At 49.1% G+C, this 13,796-nt stretch overlaps 2 protein-coding genes across 2 annotated transcripts; one reads left to right on the plus strand and one right to left on the minus strand.

Moving 5' to 3' along the window:
* Positions 1 to 48: 48 nt before the first annotated feature.
* On the minus strand, positions 49 to 979 carry LOC127786081 (uncharacterized). Its single transcript, XM_052313407.1, is given in 2 exon segments — positions 49 to 370; positions 372 to 979. Coding segments are annotated over 2 exon segments (930 nt in total).
* Positions 980 to 11,204: 10,225 nt separating this feature from the next.
* Positions 11,205 to 13,796, plus strand: LOC127752702 (uncharacterized). The gene has a single exon (XM_052278101.1). The coding sequence runs from the start codon at positions 11,205 to 11,207 to the stop codon at positions 12,573 to 12,575; it is 1,371 nt and encodes a 456-aa protein (XP_052134061.1). The 3' UTR covers positions 12,576 to 13,796.

Here is a 13,796-nt window from a genome sequence, read left to right on the forward strand (position 1 = left end):
CCTGACCAAAACTATCTGAAGATTACCTTATAAGTCCACGAACGAGGGCTATGACAAACTTGGCACAAACCAAGTGCAAGCATGCATCGAGGGGCCAGGCAACTCTTCGATTTGGCCATCCTCCATCCTGAACCGGTAGATGAAAGACCTGCTGGCTCTGTCCATCTTGAAGAAGTAAACACAATTCCCCTCAAGCCCCGCGAAATCCGCGGCGCGGAGCGAGAATCCCTGGTAGAGACCAACGAACAGCATTCTGTCTCCAATGCTCCTCATCTGAACCCACCGCGATTTCTCCCCCGCAATCTCTAGCCGGTGAACCTCCAATGCACAGCAATCCTCCAGCAATTCTCCTGCTTGTTCTGTGTTCTTGCTCACCGAGCACGGCAAGCGTGGCGGCGTCGAAGATGGTGAGGTGGCCGCGGTCGTTGCACACGAACACCTTCCCGGCGTGGTACATGTTCTCGGCGACGAGGTCCACCACCGGCACCGTCGTCCACCCGCCGCCGCCGGGGTGGTGGAAGAAGATCCTCCTGGTGTCGTAGAGCACCACCGGCGAGTCGGGACCGGGGAGGTAGTAGCCCTGGGTGATGGGGGAGAAGGCATTGAAGGGGGAAGGCGGGAGGGGGAGGTCGGCGCCGGTGAGGGGGTTGAGGAGGAGGAGGAGGAGGGGGCCGTGGTCGGAGAAGAGGAGGTGGGAGTTGGTGTGGCCGAGGAGGGAGCAGGTGGCGGAGGGGGCGGCGACAGAGCGGAGGGCGGCGGAGGAGAGGGAGTAAAAGGAGAGGGAGGGGCCGGCGGTGGGGCTGATGGGGGCGGGGCGGGTGAGGAGCCATGGGAGGAAGGGAGGAGGGGAGGCTGCTGCGGCGGCGGTGGCGGTGCGCCAGGCGCGGCAGACGGCGCTGAAGCGGAGGAAGTCGAGTGGGTCGTGGAGGCGGCCGGAGAAGAGGCGGAGGAGGTCGCCGGGGAGGCCCGACCAGTCCATTCGCGGCGGCGGAGGCTACGGCGGCAACGCGTCTTGGTTTCAGACAGAATGGGTAATTGGGGAGACGGCGAAATGGCTCATTTTTCTGTTTCTTTTTTTAATTAGTATAGAAGTACAGTGATTAAAATGAAGAAAATTCGATCCATAGTGCAAGAAACAAACCATAAAAGAATAGTAAAAAAACTTTTTCTTTGGACCTGAAGCATAGGCCACATATTTTATTTTATCCGTGTCACTTTTATCACATTTTAAGCTAATGGTGTTATGTTGGATAAAGAAATTTCTCCTTGGCTAGATTTGCCCTCGTCCTCGTCGCCGCAGAGGGCCGCACAGCTCTATTGTTCCAGAACTTAGGCTCCGTGTGTGCCACCATGTGTTGACATGGCGTGCATCCCGACGAGCCCCTCAACGTGATGGGAGTAGTAACAACATCGGTAGAGGAACCACTCATGATAGCATAGGACACGGCCAACTTGATGTGTTCGATGGTGTCATCACTCATCGGCGTGCGGGTGGTGCGGCGGTGGGAGTGGGAGTAGGGCGCAACAAGCGGGCTAGCTAGGGGAAATCAAAGGGGCGCTTCTTGGTGCGGAGGTGCAGTATCTCGTCCTTTAAGCAACCTAGGGTGGCCTCGGCGAGGTGTGCGACCTGTTAGATTAAATGTGCTAGGCTCAATTTAATACAAATAAATTCCCATAGGCCCACAACGAATGTTAAAGGATTAATATCACCTTGAAAATCAACGTGGAGGGATCTGAACTTAATTAGGCTACTATTGAAGAGCACCTATTGAGCGGTGAGGTGGTGGTGGGACTGTCACACGTGCGTCGGGCCGGGCCAAAGGCGTGGCATGGCGGATGTACAAGCGAGAAGGATTCCTCTCGCAACATTATGATTCGTTTTGTTCAAGTATGGCGGACGTACGAGCGAGACGGATTCCTCTCCCAACGTCACGATTCGTTTTGATGAACAAGGCGTAACCGACGAGCGACATTACTCTGGTAACGGGTAGAGCTATGAATCGGCGTTGAATCAGATTTAGGTAACAGGTAGAGCTATGAATCAGCGTTGAATCAGATTTATTCTCTGCTAACATCTCTCTCGCAGTGTAGATCCCATCTTCGACAGTACAGAGCACACGTGAGGTTACTCCGATAACGGTAATGGGCAGAGCAGTGAATCACGTGTTGGATCAAATTTATTCTCTTCTAACATCTCTCTCTTGCAATGTAAATTCCATCTCCGATACAGTACAGAGCACACCCCAACTCTCTGTTCATCCTTCACTCTGATGCTCCCTAGTGAAACTTACTTCCTGTTGTTCTGCTCCTGAGTTGCGCTTCAGTTTCCCTGGTTCTGACCATCCGCGCGCATAGATACTTGGGAATTCCGTCCACAAAATAACTAGGGACAATTACATACATGCCCCTACTTTCAACCTCAACTGTTATTTTACCCTTACTATTTAGGATTTGCAGTTTTACCCTTATTTTTCAAAAACGAGCCAGCTGTTTGCCCCCATTTAACGCCCGTTTGGTAGGTCCTATGTTTTTGTTAAACAAATACAAATGAAAATAAAAAAAGTTTTATGAAATATCAAGTTATTGTTTACCCCTGAGTGAATGGATCGAATCCCTCTGCTCCCAGGCCGTGAACACCTGAAACCCAGACCTAGAGACGGCGACGGCGACGGATTCGACGTCCGTGCGGTGGCGATGTTACGACCCCGATCGCCGGCGGCGAAGTTCGCCGGATATCCAACCGAATTCAGAGACGTGAGGAAGAAGAGAAAGCAGAGCACGAGAGAGAAGCAAAGGACGGGATTTGATTTTTCATTTCTTTGATAATTTTTCCTTTAAAGGAAACGCAACTATACAACGCGGCAATGACGGATTCTGTCCTATTCTGAAGGAAAAAGATGCCTCCGTCTCTAAGCCCCGACACCCACCCCCGCCACAGGCGAAACCCATCCTCGCCGGCGCTCCTAGCCGGCGAGCAACCCCAATCCTCCCGTAGCTCAGCAAGCCCATCCCTCCTTTTAGCCCCCCCCCCTAGAAATTTCCACTCCCCCCGTCACGAAATTTCAAATCCGCTCCTCTCAGATCCAGGAAGACGGCGAAATTTTCGGCTCAGATCCGGCCGTTCGCGAGTTTCGCTCTTCTTCCCTGCCACCAGCGCGCTCCCCGCAGCGCCAGGATGCCTCCCCCATCAAGTCGCCTTCAATTTCTTCAGATTTCCCTGCAAAAAATCCGGACGAGTTCTTTCAGATCTGTTCATCAATGGATCCCCCTCCTCCTCTATGCGTTTACTCCGAAGTTGTTGCCGCGGATCCTCCCCCAACCATTACTCCAGCTGCAGCCCCTTTGTTGGTCGCAGCTCGAGGAGCAGTAAGTGCAAGGCTGACTTTTGCTGAGGTTGTTCCTTCCCAACGCCAAGATTGCCGTATCCTCAAGAGTGGACGGATCATCCAGCATCCGAAGCAACCCCCTGCTCCTGGTGCTGTGATTCCTGCAGCCCCTGACCAGAGCTGGCAGATTGTGAGGAGTAAACGCTGGAAGGGTGCAAAGGTTCCGTCTTCAATTCAGGCCAACAACCAAGTTGCTCTGCAGAGGAAAGCTCGGTTCTTTCAACGCATGGCTGGGAGATGCTACCGTTGTTTGCGCTCTAGTCATCAAGTCGCCACCTGCCGCGAGCCTTTGCGTTGCTGGTTTTGCCTGGGTTTGGGTCACTTAGCTTCAAGGTGCCCTAAACGCCGTGGTTTTAAATCCGTGCTGCCCCCGCTGCTCCCCACTCCTCCACAAGCACTAGCTGTTCCTGAGAAGAATCCTGTTGTCCCCCTCCCACAAACATCCTTTGATCAGTCCACGCGCTCAGCTGCTGCCTCTGCTAGGGGAGCAATGGACGGTTTAGTGTTCCGTCCTGACGCCGACTCTGTGGTGATCTCTACCACCGGCGAAGCTGAGCGCCTTCGCCATCGTTTTTCCACCTGCTCCGTCGTGGCCTGGTCTGTGGGTGAAAGGGGCGACAGTGTAGACCTAGCTACCTTTGCTGATGATGTTCGCATCGCCTTCAACATCCACCGCAGAGACATCCAAGTCACCAAATTTCACCCTGAAGATTTCTTTGTCACCCTCTCTTCTCTGGCTCTCCGTGAAACCTTTCTCAGGCAGCAGAGGCTCGAGACAGCTTCTGGCCGTATCTATTAGTTCAACCCCTGGTCGGCTGAAAGGCATGGGCAACGCGTGAAGTTCCGTTATCGTGTTCGCCTGTGTTTGGAAGGGATCCCTATGCACGGGAGAACGGAGGAGATTGTGGGCAAGTTGATTGGCCGACAGTGTTCTATTCACTTTGTGGAAGAATACTCGCGCCGGCGCAACTACAATCGCACCTACGACCTGTGGGTGTGGACTTCGGACCTGTCTTTCATCCACAAGGCTTCGTGGCTGACCCTGGCGGATCCCGATGAAGAAGGCCTTGCAACTGACATCCCTCTCCCTAATCTTGATCCCAACCGCAACCCTCCCCCAACCGATGAGAAGCCGGGTTGGCTTTACTTTGTCATCATCCATGTTGACATTGTAAAGGACCTTCGCACTGGCTAGTCTATCACCGTCCCTTGGCGTTATGGAGTGCAAGACATCTTTGATCGTCCAAGCACGCACCTCTGGCTTGTTGTGCAGCACCTGAGCCTGTTCGTGACCCTGAAGATGATGATGATGATCAGGATCACCGTTTGCGTGGTCGTCACCGTAGCCGTTCTCTGGTGGGCCGGTTCAAAGACCGTCTGTCCAGCCGCAGCAGAGAACCAGTCAGGCAAGACAGACAGCAGTTCAATCAAGATACTCGGGGTCGTCAGCGTTCGCGTGAGCAGACTGTGCATCGCAGTCGCAGTCGCCGTTCGCGTGAACCTGGCGAGGTGAGATCACCTTCTAAGTTCTCCTTTTCTCAAGCTCTTTCTTCTGCTGCTTAGTTCTGCGCCAATCCTTGCAAATCTCTGTTTTATTCCAGGAGCAAAAGTCCCGACTCAGGCACAATGTCTCAACATATATGTCGCTCAGTTCAGCCTTTGCAGCCTGACCCGTTGGTTTCTTTGCAGGTCCAGAGTTCTGTCCTGGACTTGCTTGAGACGCACCTCGACCCAATGCTGCACGAAGTGAAGCTGCACGAGTCCATGTACTCCCCGGACACTCTCGAGCCTCGGGCTGTCTCTCCGGAGTTTGTCCCGTTAGGGCAGCAGCAAGACGGGGGAGGAGTGACGGAGTTTCTAGCTTCTGTCACCACGCCTCTGCCCCAAACCCTCCTTGCAGCCCCGGTTCCTGCCCCGCGTCGTCCATGCAAGAACAAGGTGAATCTCCCTTCTGTTCAGCGGCATAGTGCTCGCCTGGCACGCAAACGCAGCCTGGGCTCTCGGCTTGAAATTTTTGCCCAAGAAATTCTTTCAAAGCGTTTTGGTTTTCTTGATAATAATGCTGCTTTTGATGCAAACGTCAAGAAACTTTACCTGCAGCACTTCAAGAAGCCGCTCTCCCCTGCATCTTTGAAGACTATCAAGACCCTCGTTGACAAGGGTGGCTGTAAGGCCATCAACTTGAAGTCTGGAAAGAAAGCTTCAGCTGTGGTGGCTCCGGCCTGAGGTCGGCGACACCACCAGTCTCTCGGGCGCCTCTCCTATGAACCATGCCTGCACAAGCCCAGCCGTTGGTTTCCAGCTGCTCCATCAATGTGTTGTTGTCACCGCTACTATCAAGTGTGTTTTATTGTCTGTATATCCAGTTTAGGCAGCTCTGTGTTTCTTCCTCTTGGAGAGGATGTGTTTCAGTATGCTGTAAAACTGTCCCTCCCTCCTGCTTAGTCTTTTTAGTTGCCTACCAAGCTCTAAATGTCACAACTAGATGTTAAACTCTTCAATTGGAATGTAAGAGGCCTTAACAGCCATGCTAAAAAAGATTGTGTCAGATCTCGTGTCTTTGAAGCTGGCTCGACAATTGTCTGTCTCCAGGAATCCAAGCTTCAGTTTGTCGATTCTACTATCATCTCTCATGCAATTGGACCGAGATTTGCAAACAGTTTTGCTTTCCTCCCTGCTGATGGCACTAGGGGAGAATAATCCTGGCCTGTGATGAAAATTTCTTCACTCTTTCAGATGTCCTCTTGGGTTCCTATTCTTTATCAGCCAAAATCACTATGCTTGCTGAAGGACTGCAGTGGTCTATCACAGTGGTGTATGGACCTCAGCTTGAATCTGAAAAAATCTCTTTCCTAAATGAAATCTCGTCGCTCAAGCCAGCAATGCTCTCAACCTGGTTTTTTGGTAGGCGACTTTAATCTTATCTACAAAGCCTCTGATAAAAACAATGACAGACTAAACAGAGGTCTTATGCAACGTTTCAAAGGGCTTCTTGACAGATTAGAGTTAAAAGAACTCCCTCTGCCCGAAAGACGTTTTACTTGGGCCAACACAGGACCAAATCCTACTCAAACAAAGATCAATCGTGCTTTCTGTACCACTGACTGGGACCTCCTGTTTTCCGCTACAAGATTATTCCCACTTTCTTCTTCTAGCTCTGATCATGCTCCTTTGTTTTTGCTGGGCTGTGATCCACCGCAGCGATCAGTTTCCTTCCGTTTTGAATCTTACTGGTTGGAAATACCGGGTTTCTCGGATGTGGTCAAAAATTCCTGGGAAAGACATTTGCTTGCATCAAACCCTTTCTCTGTTTTGTGTCTGAAATTGTGTCGGCTGGCTAGGGATCTAAAAAGATGGAGCAAATCACAAGTGGGAGACATCAGACTTCAGTTTGCAATTGCAAATGAAGTGATTTTCCAACTAGAGGTGGCACAAGAATCAAGATTGCTTACAGATGAAGAGAGATATCTTCTAGCTGAGTTGAAGGTTAAAGTTTTGGGCCTTGCCGTCCTAAATAAAATTCGTATCTGAACGTGCTGATGAAGCCTAGAGGGGGGGGGGGGTGAATAGGCTGTCCTTGAAAACTTAAAAACAAATCGCAGCGGTAAAATTCAAACAGACCTGGAACTTCCTTGTAAGAAACACCGGAACTTCCGGTCTGCCAAGCCCGGAACTTCCGGTGTTCTAGGGCAGGAACTTTCAGGTAATAGAATAGAGATGAAATTCAAATTTCGAAATAGGAGACTAAGCCAATCTTTACAAGATGATGCACATGTATTCTAAGCAGAGAATATATCATAGAAACATCCACAGAAACAGACAAGAGCGATTTTTTCCTGAAATTCGGATCTTGTGATCCTACTCTCCGTTGAGGAGCTCCAAAGAGCTGGGTCTCGATTAACCCCTTGCCTCACTTGTGCAAAAACCCCAGAGGAAATCCACAGCCTTCAACCCCAAACACCCCTAGGCAAATTTCTAGAATTGAGTGACCACTAAGATCCAACTCAACCTACTTCTAGAAATCCGCCATAAGTGTGGGTTGCTCTACTTGGAAAACCTCTAGAATCTCAGCACAAGAACTTCATTAACTTACCTCTTTCCCTTTTGGAGGAGAGGAGATCCTTCACAAACTTACCCGGGACATCCACAATATGCAACGGATTCTTGCGGGCAACACCTAACCGTCTAGGAGATCATCTCAAGAGTAATAAGCACCGAGATGACAGCCCACGAGATATTCCAAGTGCTCACCCAAGATCCTAGTCTTCACACATCTCCAAATCTTCCTCCCTTCCTCTCAATCTCTCTTTCTCACAAGAATTAGGCTCTAGATTGAGTGGAGAAGGCAAGAAACACTTGGGAGAGGCTAGCAACAGCTCTAGGTTTGAAAAGTGAAAGTGGAATGGCCAAAGAACGAGCTGGTTATGTATAACGGCTAGGTGACGTCATCTAGCCGTTACTCACAATTTTGAACTGGAAACTAGACAGGAAGTTCCGGACCTATAAGACAGGAACTTCCAGACTACACTTAGGAAAATCTTTTTCACAAGACCGGAACTTCCGGACCTGGAAGACAGGAAGTTCTGGACTTGCACTTTTAGACAGATGGAGTATTGCAAAAAATGACTCCTAGGGAAACTTGACACTTGGTTCACACTAAGAGCACTTGACATATCTCAGAGCATCACCTGGAACCCCTCTTAATAGTACGGTTTTTCCTAAAAACTCGATTTCAAAAGATAAACTATCATATGCACTTCTCGAGTTCCGGTCCGCTTTGATTTTGTACTTTTGGGGAGTCTCCAAGCATCCATCTTCCACACCTTTGGACTAATGCACCTGAAAGTTACTCAATAAACTCATTAGTCCCTTAACCACATTTGTCATTAATCACCAAAACCCACTAGGGGGATTAATGCACTTTTAGTATCAAACAAAGATCAAGATTATCCTGGTTAAAGGTGGGCGATGTAAACTCAAAATTTTTCCATCTCAAAGCAAACTGTAGACGTCGGAAAAAATTACATCCAATCTCTCACTACTCTTGATGGGATTGCCACTTCCAGTGCAGACAAACATGCAGAACTCCACCGTTTCTTATCAGCCAGATTTGGTCTTAACCAGCCAAGAGATTTGGGCCTCATTTGGGAAAATATCAGCTTTCCTTCCTTCGATCTGTCTGAGCTAGAGGCAGACATATTAGAAGAAGAACTTAAGGCTACCATTAACTCTTTGCCGCCTGAAAAAGCGCCGGGACCGGATGGTTTTACTGGTAGTTTTTTCAAGGTGGCATGGGATATAATAAAGGGAGATCTTCTAGCTGCAGTTGTTTGGTTCTGGAATTTAAACACTTCTAATTTTCAAGATTTGAATTCGCCACTCATCACCCTTCTGCCTAAAAAAGGAGATGCATCTAGTGCTGACTATTACAGACCTATAAGTTTAATGCACAGTTTTGCAAAGATCATCACTAAAACTCTTGCAAACAGGCTAGCTCCCAGGCTGAATGAATTAGTCTCTCATAACCAAAGTGCTTTTGTGAGGAAAAGAGCCATTCATGACAACTTCCTGTTTGTACAAAACTTGGTTAAATCTTTGCATAGGCAAAAGAAGAAATGCCTCTTTGTCAAGGTCGACATCTCAAAAGCTTTCGACTCTATTAGCTGGCCTTTTCTGTTGGAGGTGCTACAGCGGTTGGGTTTCGGAACAAAATGGTGTAACTGGGTTTCAAATTTGCTGGCCTCCTCCTCATCAAAGATTCTTCTTAATGGATCACCAGGTGAAGAAATAAAGCAATTTAGGGGTCTGAGACAGGGAGACCCCCTCTCACCGCTCCTGTTTATTCTTGTCATGGAACCACTGCAAAGGTTGATTTGCAAAGCTGAAGATCTTTCCCTTCTTACACCGGTTTTAGGCAGGCTAAGCCGGTTTCGATGCTCTTTATATGCGGATGACGTCGCTATTTTCGTCAAACCGACAAAACAGGATATCGACATGCTGTGCCAGATTCTTTTTTCTTTTGCAAGAGCTTCTGGCCTGCACACCAACATTGCAAAAACTGAAATTTTCCCAATTGCGTGCGATGGGGTGAATGTTCCAGATATATCTCAAAATCTACCGGGTTCTATAAAATCTTTCCCTTGCTCCTATTTAGGTTTGCCGCTGCACACGCGCAAACTAAGGAAGGTGGATTTTATTCCTTTGATTGACAAAATTGGGGCTCGCTTGCCAGGATGGAAAGGAAAATTTTTCACCTCTGCTGGCCGTGAAACTCTTGTAAAATCATTGCTCACTGCCCTCCCCATTTACCATATGATAGGGATCCAAACTCCTAAATAGGTTATCAAGCGCATCGACCGTTTTCGCAGATCCTTCCTTTGGAAGGGGGAAGATCCTGAGAAGGTGAATCCTGGTAGCAGCCTTGTTAACTGGTCCACGGTGTGCATGCCAAAAAAGATCGGAGGTCTCGGAATTTTAGACCTTAACAAATTCTCAAGAGCTATTCGGCTTCGCTGGCTTTGGTTCAGTTGGAAGGAGGAGAACAAACCTTGGTTGGGTTCTGATTTACCATGTGACCAAGTCGACAAAAGCCTGTTTCAAGCTGCTTCATAAATTTTATTAGGAGATGGAAAAAAGGCTCAGTTTTGGGAGGACAACTGGCTCTCAAATCAATGTCCAAAACATCTTGCCCCAAGTCTTTTCAGCTTAGCAAAAAGAAAGAAGAATTCTGTGCAACATGAACTTGCTAACAACAACTGGATCTTCGGTTTTCGGCAAATCACTACAATTGAGGAGATTCAAGAATTAATCTCGTTAGGAGCTCTCATCCAGAATGTCCAGCTTTCCCCAGGTCGCCCTGATAATATTCTTTGGAGATTCTCTTCTAATGGAGCTTACAATTCTAAAAGCGCATATTTGTTGCAATTTCAAGGCACCTTCCCCATCACTGACTTTGAAAGAATCTGAACAGCTCCTGCTGAACCGAAGCACCGTTTCTTTGGTTGGCTCGTTCTGCACAAAAAAAACTTTAACCGCGCAAAACCTCCTACAGTGCCATTGGCCGTGCGATTGGATTTGCTCTCTCTGTAGGGAGGCTTTTGAAGACACCTCACATTTGTTCAAAGAATGTTCTTTCACTTCTAAGGTGTGGAACAAAATATGCGTTTGGAAGGGATTAGGTCAAAACCACCTACCAAACAATTTGGATTTAAAAAATTGGTGGAGCGCTCTCTCAGCCATTCAACCGAAGCCCTTGCAACAAAGAATTTTAGGTTGTCTAATTACCTCTTGGTGGAACATTTGGTTGGAACAGAATAGGCGTATCTTCCAAAAAAATCCCACAACGGTTGATTGGGTGGCCACCCTAATTCTTCAAGACATTGATCAAAGACTCTTGGCTTTCCAACCTCCTTGATGCTCTTTTCATTTTTGTTGTTTTCTTGTCTGTAAATAACTTTTATTTTGTCTAATATATTCCGGCAGTCCTGCCGTTATTCCCCTCAAATTTTTTTTTTCCTTTGCTTACAGGCTGGCGTTTATACGCTCACACACATTACACCAACTCCTGGTCCCACACATCATTGTCATTGCGCATTACACAAACTCAACCCGTCTTTGCTAATCGATTACATCATTGTCCGAGACGGAGTCCGTCTCCAGGTTGGTGCTGGAGTCCTATTCGGACTCGACATGCCGGCCTATATACCCCAACATGCACGTACGCCATTACGATCGAAGCGCATGCAGCCAAACATCCTTTTAGCGGGCACAACTACAACTGTCGTCCGTCCATCTCCACCCTCCAGGCTCTAGCTAGTCATGCCGCCGCTGCGACGAGCCCGCGCACGTCGCGACGCCACGCCGTACACCGGCGGGTGGCTGTCGCGTCGTCGTCGGCCGTGCCGCCAACGGATCAGAAGCCGAGACGACGCTCGCGCCGGATCCGACGACGATGACGGCGGCCTGCTGACCGCTCTGCCCGACGACGTCCTCTTTGAGATACTGCCCCGCGTGTTCTCCGACGCCGCCGACGTCGCGCGCTTCGCCTCGGCGTGCCCCCGTTGGTGCAGCTTCGTGGCCACGCACGCCACCACAATCTCCCGCGCGCTGCCGCGGCCCACTCGGTTCCGCCCAAGCCTCGCCCTCGGCTTCTTCCAACAGGAGAACGACGTCGGCCGCTGCTCGTGGGGGCGGAAGCGGCTCGCGGCCTCGAGCTCGCCGCAGCCGCGCTTCTTTCCGGCGGCATCCGCCTCGCGGACGTTCTTCCTAGGCCCGTTCTCGCCCCTGGATGGCGACCCCATGTTCGACTACGCCCAGCCAGTGGCGTCCCGCAACGGCCGCGTCGTGTTCGAGCTCCGGCGCGACGCGCGCAGCGACGGCCTCCGGTTCGTCGTCTCCAACCCCATGACCGGCGACACGGCCGTGCTCCCTTCCCTCACCGGCGGCGACTGTCCAGGCAGCTACGCGTGCGCGATACTCACCGGCGACGACCTCGACACGCCGCCGTCGCGCTCCTTCTTCCGCCTGCTCATCATCTACAACCGCCCCGGCTTCACGGCTATGCGGTGCTACTCGTCGGACGACGGCAGCTGGGGCCCGGAGCGAAGGAAGCCAGGTCGCAAGATGCTCGACCACTGGCTGCGCCGGCTAGGCCATGCCGTGGTGGTCGGCGGCGTGGCCTACTGGCCCTTCCAGTGCTCGGAGGTGATCGGCGTGCGGCTATCGGACCCAGCCATGGACGTGTGCTCGGTGCCTTACACGTATGGGGAATACTGGTATCAGCAGGATCTCCGCATACTTGGGGTGTCGCCGGACGGGAGAGAGTTGCGCTACATTTATGCGGGGTTTCGTCGCCCAGCATCCCTTGTGTTATCCTCCTTGAAGACAAAGTTTGACGACCATGGAGACATGTATGACGTGCACGTTGAAGTACCGGACCTCGCGGTGGCATTAACGAAGACCCCGATCAAGCTCCGGTGGTTCGGTGAGAAGAGCGGCACGGTGATCTTCACCATTGGGGACGCCCAACATGGTGGCGTCTTCGCGGTGAACGTGGCGGAGGGGGCAGTCAACAAGCTGGCGGAGGGGACAGCCGAGAAGCTGGCAGATGGTGGCGGCTACAATGCATGTAGGAATATATATGGTTATGAGATGGATCGCGCCACGCTCATCGCATCCTTAGCAGATTAGGATCCTGTCTTTTTCAATTTACCTAGCAACAGGAAAATCTACTGTGCATATTTGTTACTGACATTGCCCATGATTGTATTTTTTCTGTACTTTTAAAATCACCAAAAGATAAAATACCTAGAGATAAATTTCCAACACATGTACCTAAAACCCTATGTAAAAGCATACAAAAAAATGCATACACATTGCCTGCTGTAAGCCAGCAGCTGCAAGATTTGAAGAATATGTGGGCCTGGTGAGCTCTTTAGGGATTGATGGGATAATAAAAAGGATTTCACAAAGCATTAACAATGTTCAAACATATTCGTTTGGACGGGGCATTTGCCATAATTGTCCTATTGTTTGTCTTTTAGAAACATCATTCATGTTTAGAGTTAGCTCTATGTCTAGTCATCCTCTAACCAAGATGCCCATATATGTCTTTTTCCAAAATCATTGTGTGGACTGAGTAAGCTAAATAGAGACTAAATCAAAATGTGTAGCTAGATAAAGACATTTAATAACCAAACTCAATCGGTTAATGAATGCTCCAAAAAGTTTACAGAGATATAGCATTTACTTGCTCCAAAAGATTCCCCATATCAACATCTACAAAACTTGCAAACCAAACCGTTGTTGATATATCTAAAGTTCACTCATCGAGAAAAACAAAATGCAGTCAAACAAGCAAATAAAAAAAAAATTCCCCCATCCACTATTCCGAATCTGAGCTCACAAAAACTGTTGCTATTTTCCGTACTGTTTTTTTTTTACCATTTTAACCCAAAAAATACATCAAGGATTTTATTGCTATAGCCGCATCTGAGAACATTTGGATAGCAGATCTTTGGTTAAAGTTATGCACCCAGTTAAAAAAAACACCAGTGTACCAAAACAAACCAACTCAACGCGATCATCAACCATTCATTTCTAAACAGTCGAATTATTCACCTCTTCACAAATCATTCATGGCCGTTCGAAAAAAAAAAAACAAATCATTCCCAAATCAGCTGCTACAAGCAAAACCAAAATGCATGAATCGCACATTCACAAACATCATTGAAACGTACAAAACTATGCTATGTGATATGTAGATATACAGGGAGATTAACCCCCTGCCGGTGCCAGTCAAAAACATCTGAACATCTGAACAAGCCTGCCAGTGCCAAATGAGTCAAAGCTGAATGGGCCATGACAAACGAGAAGAAAGAGAGGCCCAAGAAAAACCGGATATAAAGCACT

This window comes from Oryza glaberrima, chromosome 10 (assembly GCF_000147395.1).
Source record: "Oryza glaberrima chromosome 10, OglaRS2, whole genome shotgun sequence".
NCBI classification, from domain to species: domain Eukaryota; kingdom Viridiplantae; phylum Streptophyta; class Magnoliopsida; order Poales; family Poaceae; genus Oryza; species Oryza glaberrima.